Raw genomic sequence first — 17,041 nt, 5'->3', positions numbered from 1 at the left:
TCCAACTTTTTTTAGTCCTAGAAGTTATTTCTTTGCTCAATAATAATACTAATATTTCTTTCAAGTGTTATCTAACGGACCAAATTATCTAAGAAAAATTAGCAAAAGCCGTCGGCAAAACAACATTATCTAACGGACCAAATTATCTAATTTTCTATACCTTTAAAAGTTGATGAAAAAATCCATGTTTTGTTTATTTGTATTCACCACAATTTTTGATTTTCTCCCATCGTGTTTCCATTTTTCGGAAACTGGAATAGATTTTTAATTTCCATGTTTCGGAAACTTTCACAGTTTTGATGTCAATTTGGTTTTCTTCTTTTTCTAATGGGCCATGTCTTTTTCCTAGATGGAGCATTGGGACAATCAATCTATTATAATTTATCTATTCTGGAAAAGTATGCTTATTTAAACAATTATTTTTCTTATAATTGGGAGTGTTTAATAAAATTAACCAATCTTACAATTTATATGCAGGGATTTTACAACAGCGTTAATACAATTCAAAGGCTTTGTTTATTTATTTCGTTTTATTTTCTAATGAAAGCCATTTTCAATTTCTAAGCTACGTTAAGATCTAAATTTTTGACTGTGGGCGCTGGAAAAGCCACGCGGCGCGCATGATCAAATTCCCAACCACCAAAATGTAACAATATAAAGTGATTTATTGGCATTATATGGCGGTAGTTTTTCAAAGACGACGAAAGGCTGAGAGTTACAACGAATTGAAGGAATTACGTATGGCGCTTGTGAGCTTTTTGTGTACTGAAATGGACTGATTTGAAAATAAACGGTCCTTGTGTTCAAAACAAATAAATCACTTCGCCCATAAGCTTAAATATCATAAAGTTTGATATATTTCACAGGCAAATCCTTGAAATTAATATTCGAAATAAAATTGAGCCTAAGGCCAAATAGAAGGAGTAAGTATTGTTCTCAAACATTATCAATATGGAGCCCTTGCATCGTAAATTTTCACTCGAAAGATTTTTTAATCTTAAAGAGGAGCAAATATTGTTTTCAAACACCAGCAGAGTTCGAAATCCAGTTTTAGATCTTCACAAAAGTACTTCCCATTTTCTTAGCCACATACAAGTTTTGTGTTATGGCTCAAAAAATCCATAGACCAGCTCCTTGTATATATAAAACTTTGCCTATATGCGAATATACTTTCGCCTGACTTTTAGTTACCTTTTAGTATTAGTGGCGTCCGCGTATTTAAATTTCTAAGTGAATATCAACTAATGATAATAATAAGAAAATTTTCATTGATTAAATGAATATAAATAATCCATAAAAATACAACTATAAATATATAAAACACTTGTTAGTAAAATCTCTAGTTTCCCGTAAATTTCATTATTATCAAAATATTATCATTACTAAGTTGATACACAGGGTTGTAAAATGCCGTAAAACGGTCAGAAAATTTTCGGTCATATAAGGAAATGCTTTTCAGTGTAAAATTTACTCTTGACGGTATTAATAAATAGTGTTTCTCTTAAATTTTTCGACTACCACTGCTGCTATCTTATTAATACACTGTTGACACGTTGGTGTAGACTTTTGTGTTGTTGTATGTGCGATTACAACATTATTTTATTTTCTCTTTTTCTACAATTCATTTATTATTTAGTTAAGATTTTTTGTTGCTTTTTTTCACTTTTTTAACATATTTTTCATTATATTACTGCTGTCTTTAGTATTTATTAAATGTTTTAATGCACAAAAGTTCATATGCGAAGACTATTGTACATGCAAATGTGAAAATATAATTAACCTCTTTTGCTTTTTGCTTTTTTAATACTCCGGTCTATATATATATATATATGTGTGTTGTATGCTCTTTAAGGACATCTACTGTATTACAGCTTTGCTTTGCAACTGAATTTTGTAAAATTTTTACATCTACCCTTGATTGGAGCGTATACTTCATAATACTACGCAGAATACTTGCTATCCTTTTCAGCTTTTTATTTGAAAACATAGAGAGAAATATCCTTCCCGTATTTATTTACACATTCTTCATTCACATTCGATGACTCGTCTTTCGTAGTAGTGGTTTTATATACATACGCGGTTGTTGATAGAATAGTAAGGAATTTCTTTTCCACGTTATACCTGGTGGAGGTTTTGTGTTTTGTGTATATCTTTATATTGAGCAATTGCTTCTAGTTATGTTTATTTCATTTGCTGTTCTCATTCGAACGGCAAACGACATTTATATTGCGAAAAATTTATTAAGACCTAAGCTTGTAGTTGAACATAAGAGTTTATTTCTATGTTTCGTTTTTCTTACCACGAAATCCGGAAAGTAGATTGTATTTGTTAATTCCTACGAGTATGTGTATAAAAACAAATTTCAGGAAATTATTAACAATTTTTTTCCGAGTTCCCTTTCATATACCAATTATGAAATTTGAATGTTTTGCGCGTGCCAAGCTAGTCGCATTTTCTATGACATAAATCGTACCTTCAAATTCAAATCTCTATCCCAGAGTTCCTGGGAGTTCAAAGTGTTCTACAGATTCATATCCGCCCAGTACAATTTAACAAGTAAGAAAATTATATTCAGTTGCGACCACTTTATACACATCGCCATTATGCTATAGAGGATTGAGAAAAAATAATAATTTAAATATGCGCGTTTCATAATAGTGGTAGGGCATGGTTGATTTTTCCATTTTTGTCGAATAGTTTGCTGCAAGCAGCAAAAGACATGGAATGCAAACGTATTTCCAGTTGTATAGACGTGTGTGGCGGTGCTCTGTGTTCGGTGAGCAATTTGGGCCATTTTCAGATTCTTTTGCAAGTTTGTAGGCGGTATCTTCATTTTTGCGAACCGGTGAATATTAACCGTAGATGCTACACAGTCGGGCTAAGCTACAGGTATTCGGGCTAACAGAAGGAGATGCTTAAGCCGGCCAAGGATTTATATACTTGATGGAGTTTTTCAATCTTCTCTCCATGCGTTGTAAGGGTATTGGAAAAAACTTATTATTATTATTATTATTATTATAAATTTAGCCAGAGAATAAATTCTAAGACTAAAGTCTTAAAGCACTAGCATCTAGGGCTATCGGCTTTTATTAAAAAACTCTACCGCACTTGAGGTTTGAACCCACGACTATTGAGTTGCTAGTCGAGACTCTTGCCTACTCGGCCACTCAGGCGGATGGAAAAAACTTAAATTTTGATACAGTACAGTATCAGGTAGAGGTGGTCAATTACTTCCATTATTGTACATAAATAGTAGGCTCGTTCGTTCAGTCCTCTTCTTTTTTGTGCGCGTGAGAAGTGGTTGGAAAAGTTGTGCAATCCGAATAATTTTCAGCATCGTTCGTTTTTGGGCAAAGGCGAGAGTGTATAAAATTTCATCAGGATACCTCTACAGTTGCGGCCCGTAGATTGACCAACAGAGAGAATATGACGCACAGACAAGCTAAGATCAGTAAACGCTTCGTAATTGATCGGTGTAGTAAAAAGTGGGTCTATTCCAAGTCCTTCTGGGTACAGAATATGCCTACACAAACTTATACCTCGTATAGGGTATAAAAATTGCCTATATTTGAATGCTTAACTTTTGCAGCAACATATCCTGTCAACGCTCACATAAATTCGAAGGTATAACAATTTAGTTTTACAAAGCAGTGGAAAATTTTTACAATGCAACGCCTTACCTGTTCGTCTTAATTATTTGTTGTTTGAGCATTGAATGATTTACCTGAGAAGGATCAGTGCGCACAAATGCATATCGGGTTTATCTCGATTTTACAAATACACAAACACTCGTCTCAGAAAACCTTTCAAGACCGTCGAGCGAAAACAATGGAAGAAAATTCTAAAATATGTTTTGCTAACAATAGTCGCAAAAAACAAAAAGGAAAATGAAAATCCAGCTGCCAGCTGGAGATGGTTTTTTTTTCTTGAATTTTTATTTGCATTCAAGTTATAGAAAACATAATACAAATTTTTGCAAATTTTCAATAATACTTTTGAATTTTTCTAATTTGTAAGACTTTTATATACAATCGTAAAAATAAATTAAAACAAAAATAAAAAACAATGAAAATAATTGGAAAAATACTAGAAAAGCAATTCTCGTTTAAATGTTTTTCCATAGATACTCTAAGCGCGTCGACTTGCAATCTTCCAATTCGACTGCTAACCGAACTCTTCAATTAAAACATTTTGCAATTTTTGTCTTACTTTCAGCTTTCTCTGATCGCCAACTTTACGCAAATACGGTAGCAAACTTAACAGAAACATACGATCCGAGTCGTGTTCTAGAATGTCACCCTGCGTACCGCTCTCCGCATTTGAACTTATATCACGTTTTGTGGCGTTGATTGCAGTTGGAATCTTTTCATCTTTTGAGTTTTCAACTTTTATCTTCTCCAGATCATGTTGCTTTTCCATTAGCTGATAATTATCTTCGGTAGAGGCTGCATCTTCATCGTAATCGTCGTCATCTTCATCGTCGTCCTGATCATTGCGATCGGGGACGTTGTAAACACTGCTTTTTGTAAAGCCATTTGTAACCATTAGCGAACTGTTCGCTTCATTCGGTTCCATTTTAATGCGTTTGTTAATAGGTTCACGAGAAGATTCATAGTAGGCGGCTAAATCGGGGAAACCAAATTGATTTTGAATATTGCGTTCGTAGTTGTCATGTAATTCGAAAAAATTATTGGCCGTCGATTTTTGTTTTTGTTCAGCATGATGCAATTCTTGCCAGTACAACGATTGCTCTCTCAGCCTATGCTGACGCATAACATTTTCAGCCACAGCAGCTTCCATGAAACGCATATCATTATAAAAACGCCACGTGGTCGGCGGTTCACCGGACAATGTGTTACGTATGAAAACTTTACGAAAGTTATCACGTAGGTGACCCCATTTAATACGGCAGATATCGGCTGAAAGCAAAGATATTATAAAGCATCATTTTCGGTTCGCATCAATGGCCCATCATTCGTCTAAGGGGTAAGTAGGTACTAGCTCCTCTACTACTATTTTTGACAATTTTTTTTTTTTTGGAATGAAAGAAAAGGTACGGTAGCCAAAAAAAGCAACGTTCGAGGTAGGAGAAGGTTTTAAGAAAACTTTTAAGTATTAAAAAAAATTATTTTTAATATTCATACAAAACTGCATCACTGAACTTGTTTTGGTGGCGCATGTTTAATTTAAGCAACTCTGCAGTATCCTAACCAGTGCAAAGTTGAATCTAAAAAAAGGAAAAAACACTTACTCCACGCACTTGTAGGTAGGAAATTACGTAAAGGATTTCTCAAATATGCGCTTTTCATGTGAGTGACGAGTATTCGAAGGAAAAAGTTTTATTTTCGCCCAAGAAAAAGATAGTCCTTAAGATTATGATTGTTATTATGTAGCGTAAGCCCCACCGTGACCTAAAAGATCTACTGTACCCGGTCAAACTCCTTACTCCTCAGCTTAATTACTTTTACGAATCCCGCCACTTCCTTCAGTTCGAAGTTCCGTGCTTGGGTCCGGCATTATGAAATGTTCGTCAGACATCAAATATCTGATGCTGCAGATGGATACGCTTCCGCACAGAATGTGATAGGAGTTTCCATGTACCTATATTTTCCAAGTGTAGATCGCCTCTCCGTAGCGTTGGAGACCAGTTTGGAAAATTCAATGAATCAAATTGCTGACCGTTGTCCTGGCCTATGCTTCGAATTGGTCTTCAAGATTTTAGTTAACTTTTCGAAACCCTCGTCGTAGTTGATTGCAAAATGTTACTTTAAAGATATTGCAAAAAAATCGGATTAATGTTAGTGAAACTGAAAAGTCCTGTTTCGAGACAAGCCGGTGCCGGCTATGGTGATGCTGGGCAGGAAGGGTTGTAATTGGAGCGAGTGGGAAGTGGACCTGTATGAATCTTGTTTTTTTACTGTAATAAACTTCATATTATAGTTTTCACTACCGGGACCAAAAAAGTTCGCTTCCAAGTTCAAATATTTTTCCTCATTCTCTTTGCTTTCTAGCGGTGTTTGCTAGAAGGTGCCAGTCGTATGTTTTACACTTTACGTATTACGAAATGACAGAAAAAACGACAGAGAAAATGCACAAGTCTATAACCGGACTCTTGATTAACATCACAAACTTCGCCCTAAAGTTTTTTGCAAAAGCAATGGCATCTCTCGTTTCGCTCTCGGCCTCAGAAAACTATTAGATTGTTAGAGTAGATCGAATCGAACAGGTAACAGTTCAGGCTTTAGCGACGCAGCAGGGATTCTTTCTTGGCACAGCCGATCTTTTCAGAGCACTCGTGGAAATACCGGAATTTTCAAGAAGAAAATTTCTGATAAATATTGAATTTGTTGGTTCAAAAGTTTATGAAAAGTTTACAATTTTCATATTCATCCCTTACACATATCTTCTTACCGTCCGCAATAAATCCACTTTCGCTTAGCACTGTGGGCGTACATGTGAGAACAAGCGACAATTTACAATCGGGCTGAATAGCAGTTTTTAATAACGACTACCGGTTTATCTTGAACCCAGAAAGAGATTAACACAAATTGTGTGTATTTTATATCTAATATATATGTACACGCGGCTCCTATTTTACATGGTCCTTTTTTACCCAATTCTGAAATGAGACGACTAACCAATTAAATCAAACACTCTTTTTGCAGGAATATCTTATTCTAGCACGAATTCCAAAAAAAAAAAAAAATTTTTATTTTTAATTTTGATTTTCCTAGTGACTTGGTCTGCTACGGGGAATGCGCTTTATTCATTACACTTTAAATTGAAAATTTCCTATTTAGTATTTTTTTTTGTGTTAGAGTGTTCAGTTCGTAGAATACAGTAAATAATTTCAATAAAATTCCAAGAGTTGATGCTCATTTGTTGGTGGTTCAGTCTGTAATCAACATGCACGCTTATTATCATTTAACGACGAGCTGTTGCGATATTGATTTTTACTCCTAATTTTAATTTTAATTTTTATTTGCTGTACTTATGGATTGAATTTTCACTATACTCTTTTTTCACTATTTATTGAGTTTAAGTTGAGTTTAAGGTTCTTTCAAATTTACCATATTTTCGCATGTACTATTTTACAGGGTTTTCTAAGCAATATATGTAACGTGTAAAAAGAATTGCGCGTATTCGCATATATAACAAGTAACAACATCCTGCCTACATAACGACTTTTCTAAATAAGACTTTATATAGAAACTAGTCGAAAAAGTGATTCGACCCAAAGCATTTTCACTGGCACTCGCCCTTGGCCGGAAACAGGCCAGCAAAATTTCTCAAAACAGTGGCGGGTAGATTAACGAACGAACGGACAGACGACCTTGAATGGATTCAGAGAATGATTCCCAAGTCCTCCTGGGTATTGCATACACCCGCATAAACCCCAATTGGTGTAGGGTATAAAATGTGCCGAATGTATAATGTATCGCTTAACAATGATTTTTTCGCTTTACTGTACAATCAGAGTAGTTCTTAGCAAATTGTCAAGATTCAAGTAGTCGTGCTTCTAGGAAAACTGCTATGATGATTTTCGTAGCGGGAAATAGAATAAAATCTATTTAAAAAAAAAAAAAAAGCGAACATATTAATAATGATCAGATCTGTCGAAAAATTAAAACAAAATAAAATGAAATTCAAGTCAGAAATAACGATCACTTGCCCTGATTTTAGCGAATACCGAAACCATTGCTTCAAGCAGAGTTGCCGTTTGTTTTCCGAAATAATGAGTTTACCTATCTCCCATTCTCTTTCTATTTCTCGCTCTTCCTCACGATAAAGATTTGTTTTCCAATTCTAATTGTTTGCTCTCTGAATAACTCACCTGGTAAGTGAATTTCTTGGCTAACTTGTTTCCATAAAGCGTTTATATCGCAGCGTTTTTGCCCATTACTATTCCGGATCCATAAATTTGGACGCCTCGATACTGAAGCTATCAATAATTTAACCGTTTCTATAGGTAACTTGGCAGTGTTCGTAAATGATGTAGTTGTTGTTGTTGTTGCATGTATTGTATTAGGCAGCGATGTAAGCAACGCAGTTCTATTACTGTTATTACTGATATGATTGTTTTGTTGCATTTCACTGACTGACTGACTGACCGTAATATTAAGACGCCTTGCGTGAACTCACAATGCATTTGACGTATTCCAGTACAATACTGAAACCAAGATCAACTCAACAACAAACCAGAAACTAACTGAGCCCTCGCTCAGCCACCACTCATTAGATTATTTAATTCTTCGTTATTTACCGCAATGAGAGTAAAAGAGAATTACGTAGGTAGAGTTAAGCGTGTGGCGACACAAAGCAACAACTGTTTTGTAAATGTTGACTTTTTTCCGGATAAGCTTCTTCCGTTACGAGTCTTACATTACTTGTTTTGTTTTTCTTTTTTTTTTTCTTTTTTTTCGCAACTGCAGTGGTTTACTCATTCTTGCCCCTCTTTACGGCTGAAAATGGTAGTTTTCTTATTGGTGTGGGTATGTGGGTTGTTAACGTATTTTTCTCTTAAAATTTTGAAATCTATTTAATGTAAGTAACGTTGTGTGCAGTTGATTCTTCAAATGCATATGCAATAATTTTTATAAATAGAGGTAACATTTATTATTATTGTTATTTTTTCCTTTTTTTTTCACTTTTACAACTACACATACATACACATACATACACTACATTATCAATGAATTGCTTGCATGGAATATATAACGGTACTAACATGAAAAACGTTGACATAAAGTTGCATGAGTTATTACAGTTATTGATAGTTTTGATTATGGTTTGATTGATTCGTTGACAATATTGTATGGTTGACAATGTTATTCTTAATTTATATATTTCAAATATTAAACAAAACATCCATTGGAACATACGCAAAAATACAGTATAACATTTTAACTCACTGAGAGAAACAGAGCCTCTTACTTTACTTGTTTTGTTTTTCTTACTATCGTAACAATGTGAAATTCTTAGATTTGATTCGTATAAAAATAAGGAGCACAGTGGAAATTCTTTAGGTTCATCTAATCTTCTTTTTCTGTTTTTAAATGGAACAATTCAGATCAGATTGTCGCTGCAACACTAATACTAATACATTTACGCAAACCGGATTTGAATTGCGTCGCTAAACGGTGACGTTGTACTAAACGTTTAAGACGCCTTTTCGTTGATCTTCTACTGGCAACAGGCAATATGTGACGTGCCCGTCTATCATTTCTCTTTGATCGTTTGACTTGTTGTTTTTGACGTTGTTTAGCACTGTCCTGTTGTTCTACTACTGTTTGCTGGTGTCATCATTTGTTTGAACTAGTATTAACGTTTAAAGATGATGATTCGAGTGAATGTTCAGGGCCTGTTAAAGTACTATTACTGAACCTCCTTTTGTCTGCGTTGGGACAGCCTGATGGCGCTCCTCCTTTTATATGCTCGATTGCGCTATTCGCGTTCACTGAACCAATAACGTTCGAATTTGCTACACCCGTCATAATTGAAAAATTCTTTTGCGACGAACTGCTATTTCTACGGGTACCAGCACAAATGGAGGTAGTCACCGGCGAACCAGCTGGTGTTAAAGATGAGGCAGGATTAGATCCATATTCATTATCCTCGTTTAGATAGATATCCATGTGATCTACGGTATCGGCATTAGCAAAATTATGATCTCGTCGTTCACTTTTCTTCCACAAATAATAAAACTGTACTAGTTCCCTCAAAGTTCTCGTTCTCACCTGTGTTTAAATATGACAAAACGTTCTACGAATATTTGATCTTGCCTTACGGAGAACTTACCTGGTTTTGTCTTATTTTAAGAAAATCTTTGCCGTATTTTTGTATGCCTTCTTCGAATTTTTGGCATTCCTCCTCAGACCACAAGCTCATACAATCGTTAAGAGGTAAAGCATTTAAGCGTTTACGCCTCAAAGCTTCTTTGAAATCGTAGCCACACTGAACTAATAAATGGAGAGCCTAAGAAATATATATATTACCGTCAAATTTTGTTTTTCAAATGTATCATCATCCGTCCACCTGTTCATTATCCTTGATCACACCGCATATTTCATAATCTGAAGCGGAAGAAGCTACCAATTCAGTTCCTATTGTTGTGGATTTGCTTTCGGAGCTTTCCAGTCCATTTTCGTTGAAAGCATTCTCTTTAACCTGCGAATTTTCTTCATTAATTCCTGCCTCGATTTCGTCGGACAAATTTGGTTTAATATCTCGAATCTTTAATAAGTACTCTTCCACTTCACGCTCACCCACTTGACTTGGTTCCCAAATTAATTTATCTTCATTTTCATACGGTAGAATATCACCATATTGTGATAGACCCACTGGTATTGTAGCTTGATATGAGGAACCCACCATCACTTTCTTTTTATAATCATCATCTTCTTCTATATCTTCATCTTCGTCATCACCTACTCCGTATAGCATTTCTAAGGGAATGTCTAAAGAAAATTTTCACTAAAAAGAAGTACGCGAAGTAATCACATCTCTTATACCTTTGTCATCATCCGTTATATTACTATTGACGACCACATTATCGAATGTTCCTTCAGGATACAAGTCCAATAAGTGAGAACGTCTTACTTTGATTTTATTACAATACAAAGGCCCTGCGAGCTCTTCATTATCTTTTGTTTCTTCGGGTGTTGAAAGCTTAGAAACCGATTGATTGGAATTGATTACTTCATCTTCTTCATCGATGCGGTCATACATGTCATCAGGGGCTTCTTTTTCATCGCTGCTCTCAATTACAATGACATCTTCTCTATTTTCCTGGTTACTTGCCTTTTGTTGCTGTTGTTGATCTACTGCTAACGGTGTAAGTTCTTCATTATCGTCTTTTTGTTTATATTTTTTGGCTTTTTTGGACTTTTTTGATTTTTTTCTTATTGGCTCAATAAATGGCATTGCTGGCAATGCTTGATACTTGGCCATCAATTCCTCTAAAGGCATTTCACCTTCTGCCCTCAAAGTGTTTATTTCTTCATGCGGATCTTGTGATTCCAAAGCAGCCAGCGCCTCTTCTTCATTTAGCGTCTGTTCGTCGTCAAAATCATTAACCATCATTTCTATTGTAGGCTCAAACGTAACATCGTTTACCCCACTCGTGGCCTGAGAAGTTGATGAGCATGACGAAGGCGACATAGCATCCAGAATATCACCCGAAGCTATATTTGGGGAATGATTACGTTTATTGTCGCGAATAGGTGGAATAGGTGTCGATGGCGGTATAAGTTCATTTAAATGGCTAGCATTCTGCTTAACTGATTTACTAGAAGCCGCCTCGATTGATTTCGCCGTTTCGTCTTTTTTTATTAATTGTTGTTCACTTACATTGATTGAGGGTGTCTGCATTTGTGTAGAAAAAACTTCCATAACATTGGATTCGTACGGTTTGCTCGGGATAGGATCTGGCGACATTATTTTACGCGTTTTATATATTTGAGCAACATTCCCAAATTAGTTTAATGTGCGAACACCTTTCTTATAATTTAGCAAAGCCGCTTTATTATCCACACAAAAACGGCGCTAACTCGATTTATAAGATCGAACACCTGGTCGTAAATCAACAGATGTTCTACAGTGGACGCAGGGTTGTAATGCGTGTTTACAGTACCATTAAGAATAAAACAATAAACTAACCATAAAAATGCATTTTTATTTCAATTTTTAAGGAAAAAGTAAAAATAATTAGCAAATTCGTATTGTGTTTTTCCCCATTACAACAATGGTACCTTCGTCTTGTATTTCTTTGAGTGCATCTTCAAATTGTTCACGGGTAACCAGCTAAACGATAAAAAAAAGGCCGGTAAAAAACCTTATATTAAAAAAAGCGGTTTATAATAAACGCAAACTTACAATTTGAGAGGCATCTTTAATTTCCTTAAATAACTTTTGATATGGCACAGTAGGAATCTTGCCTTTGTTTCGAAGATTCTCTTTGATGGCCGCTACCAAATCGGCGCGGTTTTTACGGGCTGCAGTCGACAGGCCAGTTGTTAAAATGCCCACATCAATCTTACCAGACAAAGGATCAGTAGCGGATTGTTTTAAAGCTTCGCGATGTAATCTGCATCAATCATACATAGGTTAACAAGAAATTCTTCATTCATATTTATGTGTAAAGTGAACCTAAAAGCTTCTTCCACGTCTACAACAGTTACTTGTTGACTTAAACGAACTTTAGCATGGGCTTCAGAGAGACGTATTAAACTCTCTAGCTGACGAGGATATGCGGATATCTGGCCTCTGCCCGAACCCACTTTACGCATGTCCACATAAGCTTGTATTAACCGCTGCTGCGCCTCTTCTGATAAGGTCGGAGATATATGTTCACGCGCATATGCCAAGTAATCTCTTAGCACACCCATATCCTAAATTAAATTAAAATTTAAATGAAGAAATATATCTGAACAGCTTGAAGTGGTCTTACAAATAAACTATCTTCTTCTTCATGACGTGTTATGTAATATAAAGACACAAGGTGGCTTGCTAAACGGCGATCGAAAAGCTCATCCTGAGGGTCAAGGACCAGAAAAATCAAATCGAAGCGTGAAAGAAGAGTATGTGGCAACTGGACATTATCTATGATATTCTTCTTTTTATTCCATTGAGATTCAGCCGGATTGGCGGCAGCCAAAATTGAAGTTCGAGCATTTAATTGACATATAATACCAGCTTTAGCTATACTTAAAGTTTGTTGCTCCATAACTTCATGCAATACGCTACGTGTGGAGTCGCTCATTTTATCAAACTCATCAATACAACAAACACCATTATCAGCCAATACCAGTGCACCACTTAGGAAGAATCAATAAAGAATAATAATATTCCATTTGTTTGCTGTCTAATTTTGTAAACTTACGTTTGCAAGACTAATTGCTTCGTTTCGGGATCTTTGGTCACGTAAGCGGTTAAGCCCACGGCAGACGAACCTCGCCCGGAAGTGTACTGTGAACGGGGCACCAAATTGTAAACATATTGCAACATTTGCGATTTGGAAGTTCCTGGATCGCCACATAACAATATATGAATTTCTGACCGGAAATTCTGCCTACCCAACGTAGAATGCGTCTTTTTAGTGCCGCCAAAGAGTTGCAATAATATTCCCTTTTTAATGTCATGGTTTTCATAAATAGAGGGAGCGATGGCTCGAGCCAATCTATCATAGATGTCACGTTTGAGCGACAAAGCATGCAATAATTCAATGCGCTCGGGGGGAAAAATGTGGTCCTTGCTTAAATTTTATATATTATAGTGTTGCTCAAATTCTCGATTTTACATTAAAACTCACCCATCTTCATCTTCATACAAACGCTTATTGTCTACCTTTCGAAAGTGCACAACATCGACGTGAGTCTTATAAACGCTTTTAACACTTGATGCGCCACTAGTATTCCTCAAAGGCGTGGCACGATAAATTCCTGTAACAGTAACACGATCCCCTGGTTGGACTTTGTCTACCATATCATTGTGAGCAAAAAGCAGCACGTTATGCGGTGTCTGACCGGCGGCCATATCATCTGGTGATTCTTGTAATTTGATCAGTTGTTTGTCGCTAAATTCAGAGCGATTGTGAATCAAACGGAAACAATGGTTGGTATTGCAGTTCGTGCACAATGTAGGCTGAGCAATGCGTCCTCGATCTACCTCAACGGTCGTAACGAAATCGCAAATAATGCATTTAAAGAACGCTTCGCGCATTTCAGGTATGACGTTAGAGGTTCTAATAACCATGCCGCAGATACTTATCAACTGATCTATATCCTCAGGATTCAAAGAACGCATGTTACGCGTTTTATCTGCATTAAATGGGCGTACCTGAATTTGATGCTCTAAAACGGCGGCCGGATAACGTTCAAAGAACATTTCATTCACAGCCATATCAAAGCTGGGAATAACTTCCTGAGGGTAACAAATTAGTTGACGATATAAAGCTTCATCAAAAGTTTTTAAATGAGTGCAGTTTAAATTCAAATAGGGCTCTTCCAAAGTGTGAATTTCTTCCATCTTTTGTAGGTATAAAGGCTGATTAACATCAATGTTCTCGGAGATTTCATCTTGTTCAGCGGTGGGATCAATAAAACGCATTACAAATTGTTTAAACTTTGTTTTGCAATGACTAACCACCACATTAGTACCCCAAACTACCATTTGGGGCGCCGAAGAAACCTCGGAGGGATCCGTGCCTTCAGACGGGCGTTCGTGTATGGGATCCAACTATAACAGAAACGATAAAAGCAATAAAAGCAATAAAAGCTAAAACTCCTGCAATGAAACTTTTCTCTCACCGTCCCGCCTATAGCTACTTGGCGCATCCGTTTATCCGTTCGTATATCCGGTCGTGCCCTCAATGGTGTGCCCCGTATACCAGAGCGAGGAGTTTTGATGGAACTCATAGAACTAGGTGTTCCATAGTTCAAAGGAGAGCTCAAATCAATTTCGCTTACGTTGGTCGCCAAGCCTCTAGCAGGACTTGTAGCAGGCAAACTGACATTGGCACCTGGTGATGTTGGTGGTATATTTACATTATCCGAAGCATGATTATGATTAGTTTGCTGCCTCGGGCCCATACGCATTGGAGTTTCTGTGTCATGACCATTAATAGCTAATTACGCATATTATAAAGTAATAATGATAAATTAATTTTTTAGTTTGCTTTGGGTTTTACTGTTAAGCTTACGACGCGTAGGTGTTCTTTGACCTCTAATGCTAGAATTGCTATTAGGAGTTGCAGGACTTGACATTTTTTTTTTTTTTCGTGTTTACAATTTCTAAAACCGTCCCTTTTTTTTTAGAATATTAATGTATACTATTTCTCGCTAGTTTCTATAACTCCCAGATCAAATTAAGAAACGCTCTCGAAATTTGCTAATACGTTTTCCCGCGCAATTTCTGATTGTATGGAATGATAGCTTAAAGAAAGTTTTACAAGTGTTACCAAATCCTTTTTTTTTTACTCAAATTTTAAGAAGGTTCGACGCGTAGTTCTACATTTTAGCAACTGTTGTATGAAATAAGCTAATAATTGGCGTATCAAATTTTTAAAGGATTATTCGTTTTTAAACATTAAATTACTAAAGCGCTTAAGTAAAAAAATTAATTCATACATACATATATGATATATTCTTTTATGTGATTAAATGAATGTATGAAAAACATTGGTGGTTATTTTAAAGACACAATTAATTGAATATTGGGAAAAAATTTTCATCTCTGACATTTTTACGTATACATTGAAAAGGCGTATCACTTTTTTTAGATAACAAAATCTAAAATAAGTTATAGATTTTATTTTTCCTAATCTACTAACTTAGTTGACAAAATAAAATATTTTTTCAATATCAATTTGTGTTGTAAACACGGCAACAATATCAATTAGTCTTTTGCTCAATATCACACCGTTTAAAAATCGCTGTGAATGAAATTTTGCAAGATCTTTAGCGACATGGCAAACATGGCTTTTGGAGTACATCTGGTAATGCTAAGTACTTTTTAATTACAAGTTATGCACTAACGAAAAAGAAGAAGCATTTCATATCGTGAGCTTGGCAAGACGTATTTAAAGAATGAAGTTTGATATATAACCCATATTTTATTAAACTCATCGATAAAGAAGAACCGCTCAAAATATTATTGGATTTGCCAAATTCAATTCCTGTTCCTGAGTTGAAGTCAATTGTATTCTGTCATCAAACTCATCGTAATTTGTTAGCGCGGAAATGGGTTGCGAGTCTAAGACATCCTGAGTATTAAGCGACATTGACTCGGTATTAATATCCAAAGCTTCACGTATTTCTGGTCGGATGTCTTCCAAACTGCCCTCAAACGTTCTTTCAGTGCTGGCAGGTAGTTCGTTGTCAAAACGCACAAATTCCGCTGGTTCGAGCTGAGCGTCTAAATGCTGAAATGGCTCTTCATCTTGCTGTTCTTCTCTTTCGTCCGCCAACCACATTCCTAAACTCAAAATACTATTCTTTAAACGATCACGCCAATCTTCCTCCCGCCACTTTTGTATAGTTTTTGGATCGTAGATTATTTTGTGCTTGTATTTATTAACACCTTTAGCTGTTAAACGTAGGCAATAGGCGATTGAACGTTGTTTAAATCGTCCATCTTTTAAAAGCTTTTCGCGCATTTCATTCACCGGATTCCATTTAAACATGTCCACCCGGCATTTATGTTTTAAACACAACTTCTTTAATTCGGCGTCAGTAAATTGTCGCTTGAGATCCTCTTCAGTTAAAGTCTTGCAAAACAAAATACCAAAACATGAGGTTCTGTAATTTCTTTCATATTATTATTATTAATTACCCATTTTTGCTTTATAGTTTCTTGGACTTCTTGATTGATTTCTTCATTATCCAAAAAGGAATTCATATTTTTCTATGCTATATCTTTTATTTATTTTTTTTTTTGCTATAAGGGGTAAATGGACGAGGCCTCTAAATGAGATATTATACTGTATGTGTTATATTAAGCATCTTTGTAATAAAAAATTTGCATTAAATTAAATCGTTTTGATCAAATTTGTTAAAATAAAACCAAAAAGTCTTCTTCTTCCGCAAAGCAGCAGATTGACTAGCTAAGGTTCGCAGTGTTGCTTAAAAAAGGTAGATTGTGAACAGTAAGTTCTTTGCATCTTAAAAAAGTTTATAAATGACTTAGATATAGAAGTATACAGATGTACACAGAAATGTTAAATGTGTTATGAATGCGGACGCATGAAATCAATGTTATTAATCGTAATTTCTTGCAATTTCGTCCGCCACTGAAATGAATATTAATTTTCCTGAGTTTCTAATTAATTATCTTGTTTTATTTTATATTTAGATTCTCGAACGAAATATTTTGTTTTCACGGCTTGAGAAATACTTTTACTTTTTTTTTGTTTGCTACCTTTTCTTATAACCGGGAGAATTTTTTAAGCGAAAATATACACAAACTCTTTTTTTCTACGTAAATAAATAATTGTTATCTAAAATTCTTATAGATTTGCCGAAAGTTTCTTATAAGAATTTTGGTT

The 17,041-nt window shown here is 35.5% G+C and overlaps 4 protein-coding genes across 4 annotated transcripts; all 4 read right to left on the bottom strand.

Annotated features, from left to right (window-relative positions):
- Positions 1-4,061: 4,061 nt before the first annotated feature.
- On the bottom strand, positions 4,062-8,515 carry LOC119636524. Its single transcript, XM_038031918.1, has 2 exons — positions 7,835-8,515; positions 4,062-4,919 (listed from the first exon to the last, which is right to left on the bottom strand). Exons 1-2 carry the CDS (start codon positions 8,088-8,090, stop codon positions 4,165-4,167), a joined length of 1,011 nt encoding a protein of 336 aa, XP_037887846.1. The 5' UTR covers positions 8,091-8,515; the 3' UTR covers positions 4,062-4,164.
- Positions 8,516-8,685: 170 nt separating this feature from the next.
- Positions 8,686-11,563, bottom strand: LOC119636710 (mesoderm induction early response protein 1). The gene is made up of 4 exons (XM_038032271.1): positions 10,512-11,563; positions 10,036-10,457; positions 9,799-9,975; positions 8,686-9,737 (listed from the first exon to the last, which is right to left on the bottom strand). Exons 1-4 carry the CDS (start codon positions 11,434-11,436, stop codon positions 9,303-9,305), a joined length of 1,959 nt encoding a protein of 652 aa, XP_037888199.1. The 5' UTR covers positions 11,437-11,563; the 3' UTR covers positions 8,686-9,302.
- An 80-nt stretch (positions 11,564-11,643) lies between these two features.
- On the bottom strand, positions 11,644-14,916 carry LOC119636734 (DNA replication licensing factor MCM4). Its single transcript, XM_038032301.1, has 8 exons — positions 14,699-14,916; positions 14,307-14,623; positions 13,310-14,235; positions 12,881-13,252; positions 12,449-12,815; positions 12,148-12,389; positions 11,875-12,085; positions 11,644-11,802 (listed from the first exon to the last, which is right to left on the bottom strand). Exons 1-8 carry the CDS (start codon positions 14,760-14,762, stop codon positions 11,707-11,709), a joined length of 2,595 nt encoding a protein of 864 aa, XP_037888229.1. The 5' UTR covers positions 14,763-14,916; the 3' UTR covers positions 11,644-11,706.
- A 264-nt stretch (positions 14,917-15,180) lies between these two features.
- Positions 15,181-16,524, bottom strand: LOC119636711 (telomere-binding protein cav-like). Its single transcript, XM_038032272.1, has 2 exons — positions 16,330-16,524; positions 15,181-16,264 (listed from the first exon to the last, which is right to left on the bottom strand). Exons 1-2 carry the CDS (start codon positions 16,393-16,395, stop codon positions 15,641-15,643), a joined length of 690 nt encoding a protein of 229 aa, XP_037888200.1. The 5' UTR covers positions 16,396-16,524; the 3' UTR covers positions 15,181-15,640.
- Positions 16,525-17,041: the final 517 nt, after the last annotated feature.

This window comes from Glossina fuscipes, unplaced genomic scaffold (assembly GCF_014805625.2).
Source record: "Glossina fuscipes isolate IAEA_lab_2018 unplaced genomic scaffold, Yale_Gfus_2 28, whole genome shotgun sequence".
NCBI lineage: Eukaryota > Metazoa > Arthropoda > Insecta > Diptera > Glossinidae > Glossina > Glossina fuscipes.
The sequence above is the reverse complement of the archived record's forward strand: the minus strand, read 5'-3'. Positions and strand labels throughout refer to the sequence as shown.

Bases quoted from the DNA above. Each gene is read 5' to 3' on its own strand.
- LOC119636524 (XM_038031918.1), bottom strand. From the start codon at position 8,090: ATGCAACAAAACAATCATATCAGTAATAACAGTAATAGAACTGCGTTG. The intron at 4,920-7,834 runs GTGAGTTATTCA...CTTTGCTTTCAG, and splicing joins CCAAGAAATTCACTTACCAG to CCGATATCTGCCGTATTAAA.
- LOC119636710 (XM_038032271.1), bottom strand. From the start codon at position 11,436: ATGTCGCCAGATCCTATCCCGAGCAAACCGTACGAATCCAATGTTATG. The intron at 9,976-10,035 runs GTGGACGGATGA...TATATTTCTTAG, and splicing joins TGATCAAGGATAATGAACAG to GCTCTCCATTTATTAGTTCA. The intron at 9,738-9,798 runs GTAAGTTCTCCG...ATTTAAACACAG, and splicing joins TTAAAATAAGACAAAACCAG to GTGAGAACGAGAACTTTGAG.
- LOC119636734 (XM_038032301.1), bottom strand. From the start codon at position 14,762: ATGTCAAGTCCTGCAACTCCTAATAGCAATTCTAGCATTAGAGGTCAA. The intron at 13,253-13,309 runs GTGAGTTTTAAT...ATAAAATTTAAG, and splicing joins TTGTATGAAGATGAAGATGG to CAAGGACCACATTTTTCCCC. The intron at 11,803-11,874 runs GTAAGTTTGCGT...TTTATCGTTTAG, and splicing joins TTAAAGATGCCTCTCAAATT to CTGGTTACCCGTGAACAATT.
- LOC119636711 (XM_038032272.1), bottom strand. From the start codon at position 16,395: ATGAATTCCTTTTTGGATAATGAAGAAATCAATCAAGAAGTCCAAGAA. The intron at 16,265-16,329 runs GTAATTAATAAT...TTGTTTTGCAAG, and splicing joins AAACTATAAAGCAAAAATGG to ACTTTAACTGAAGAGGATCT.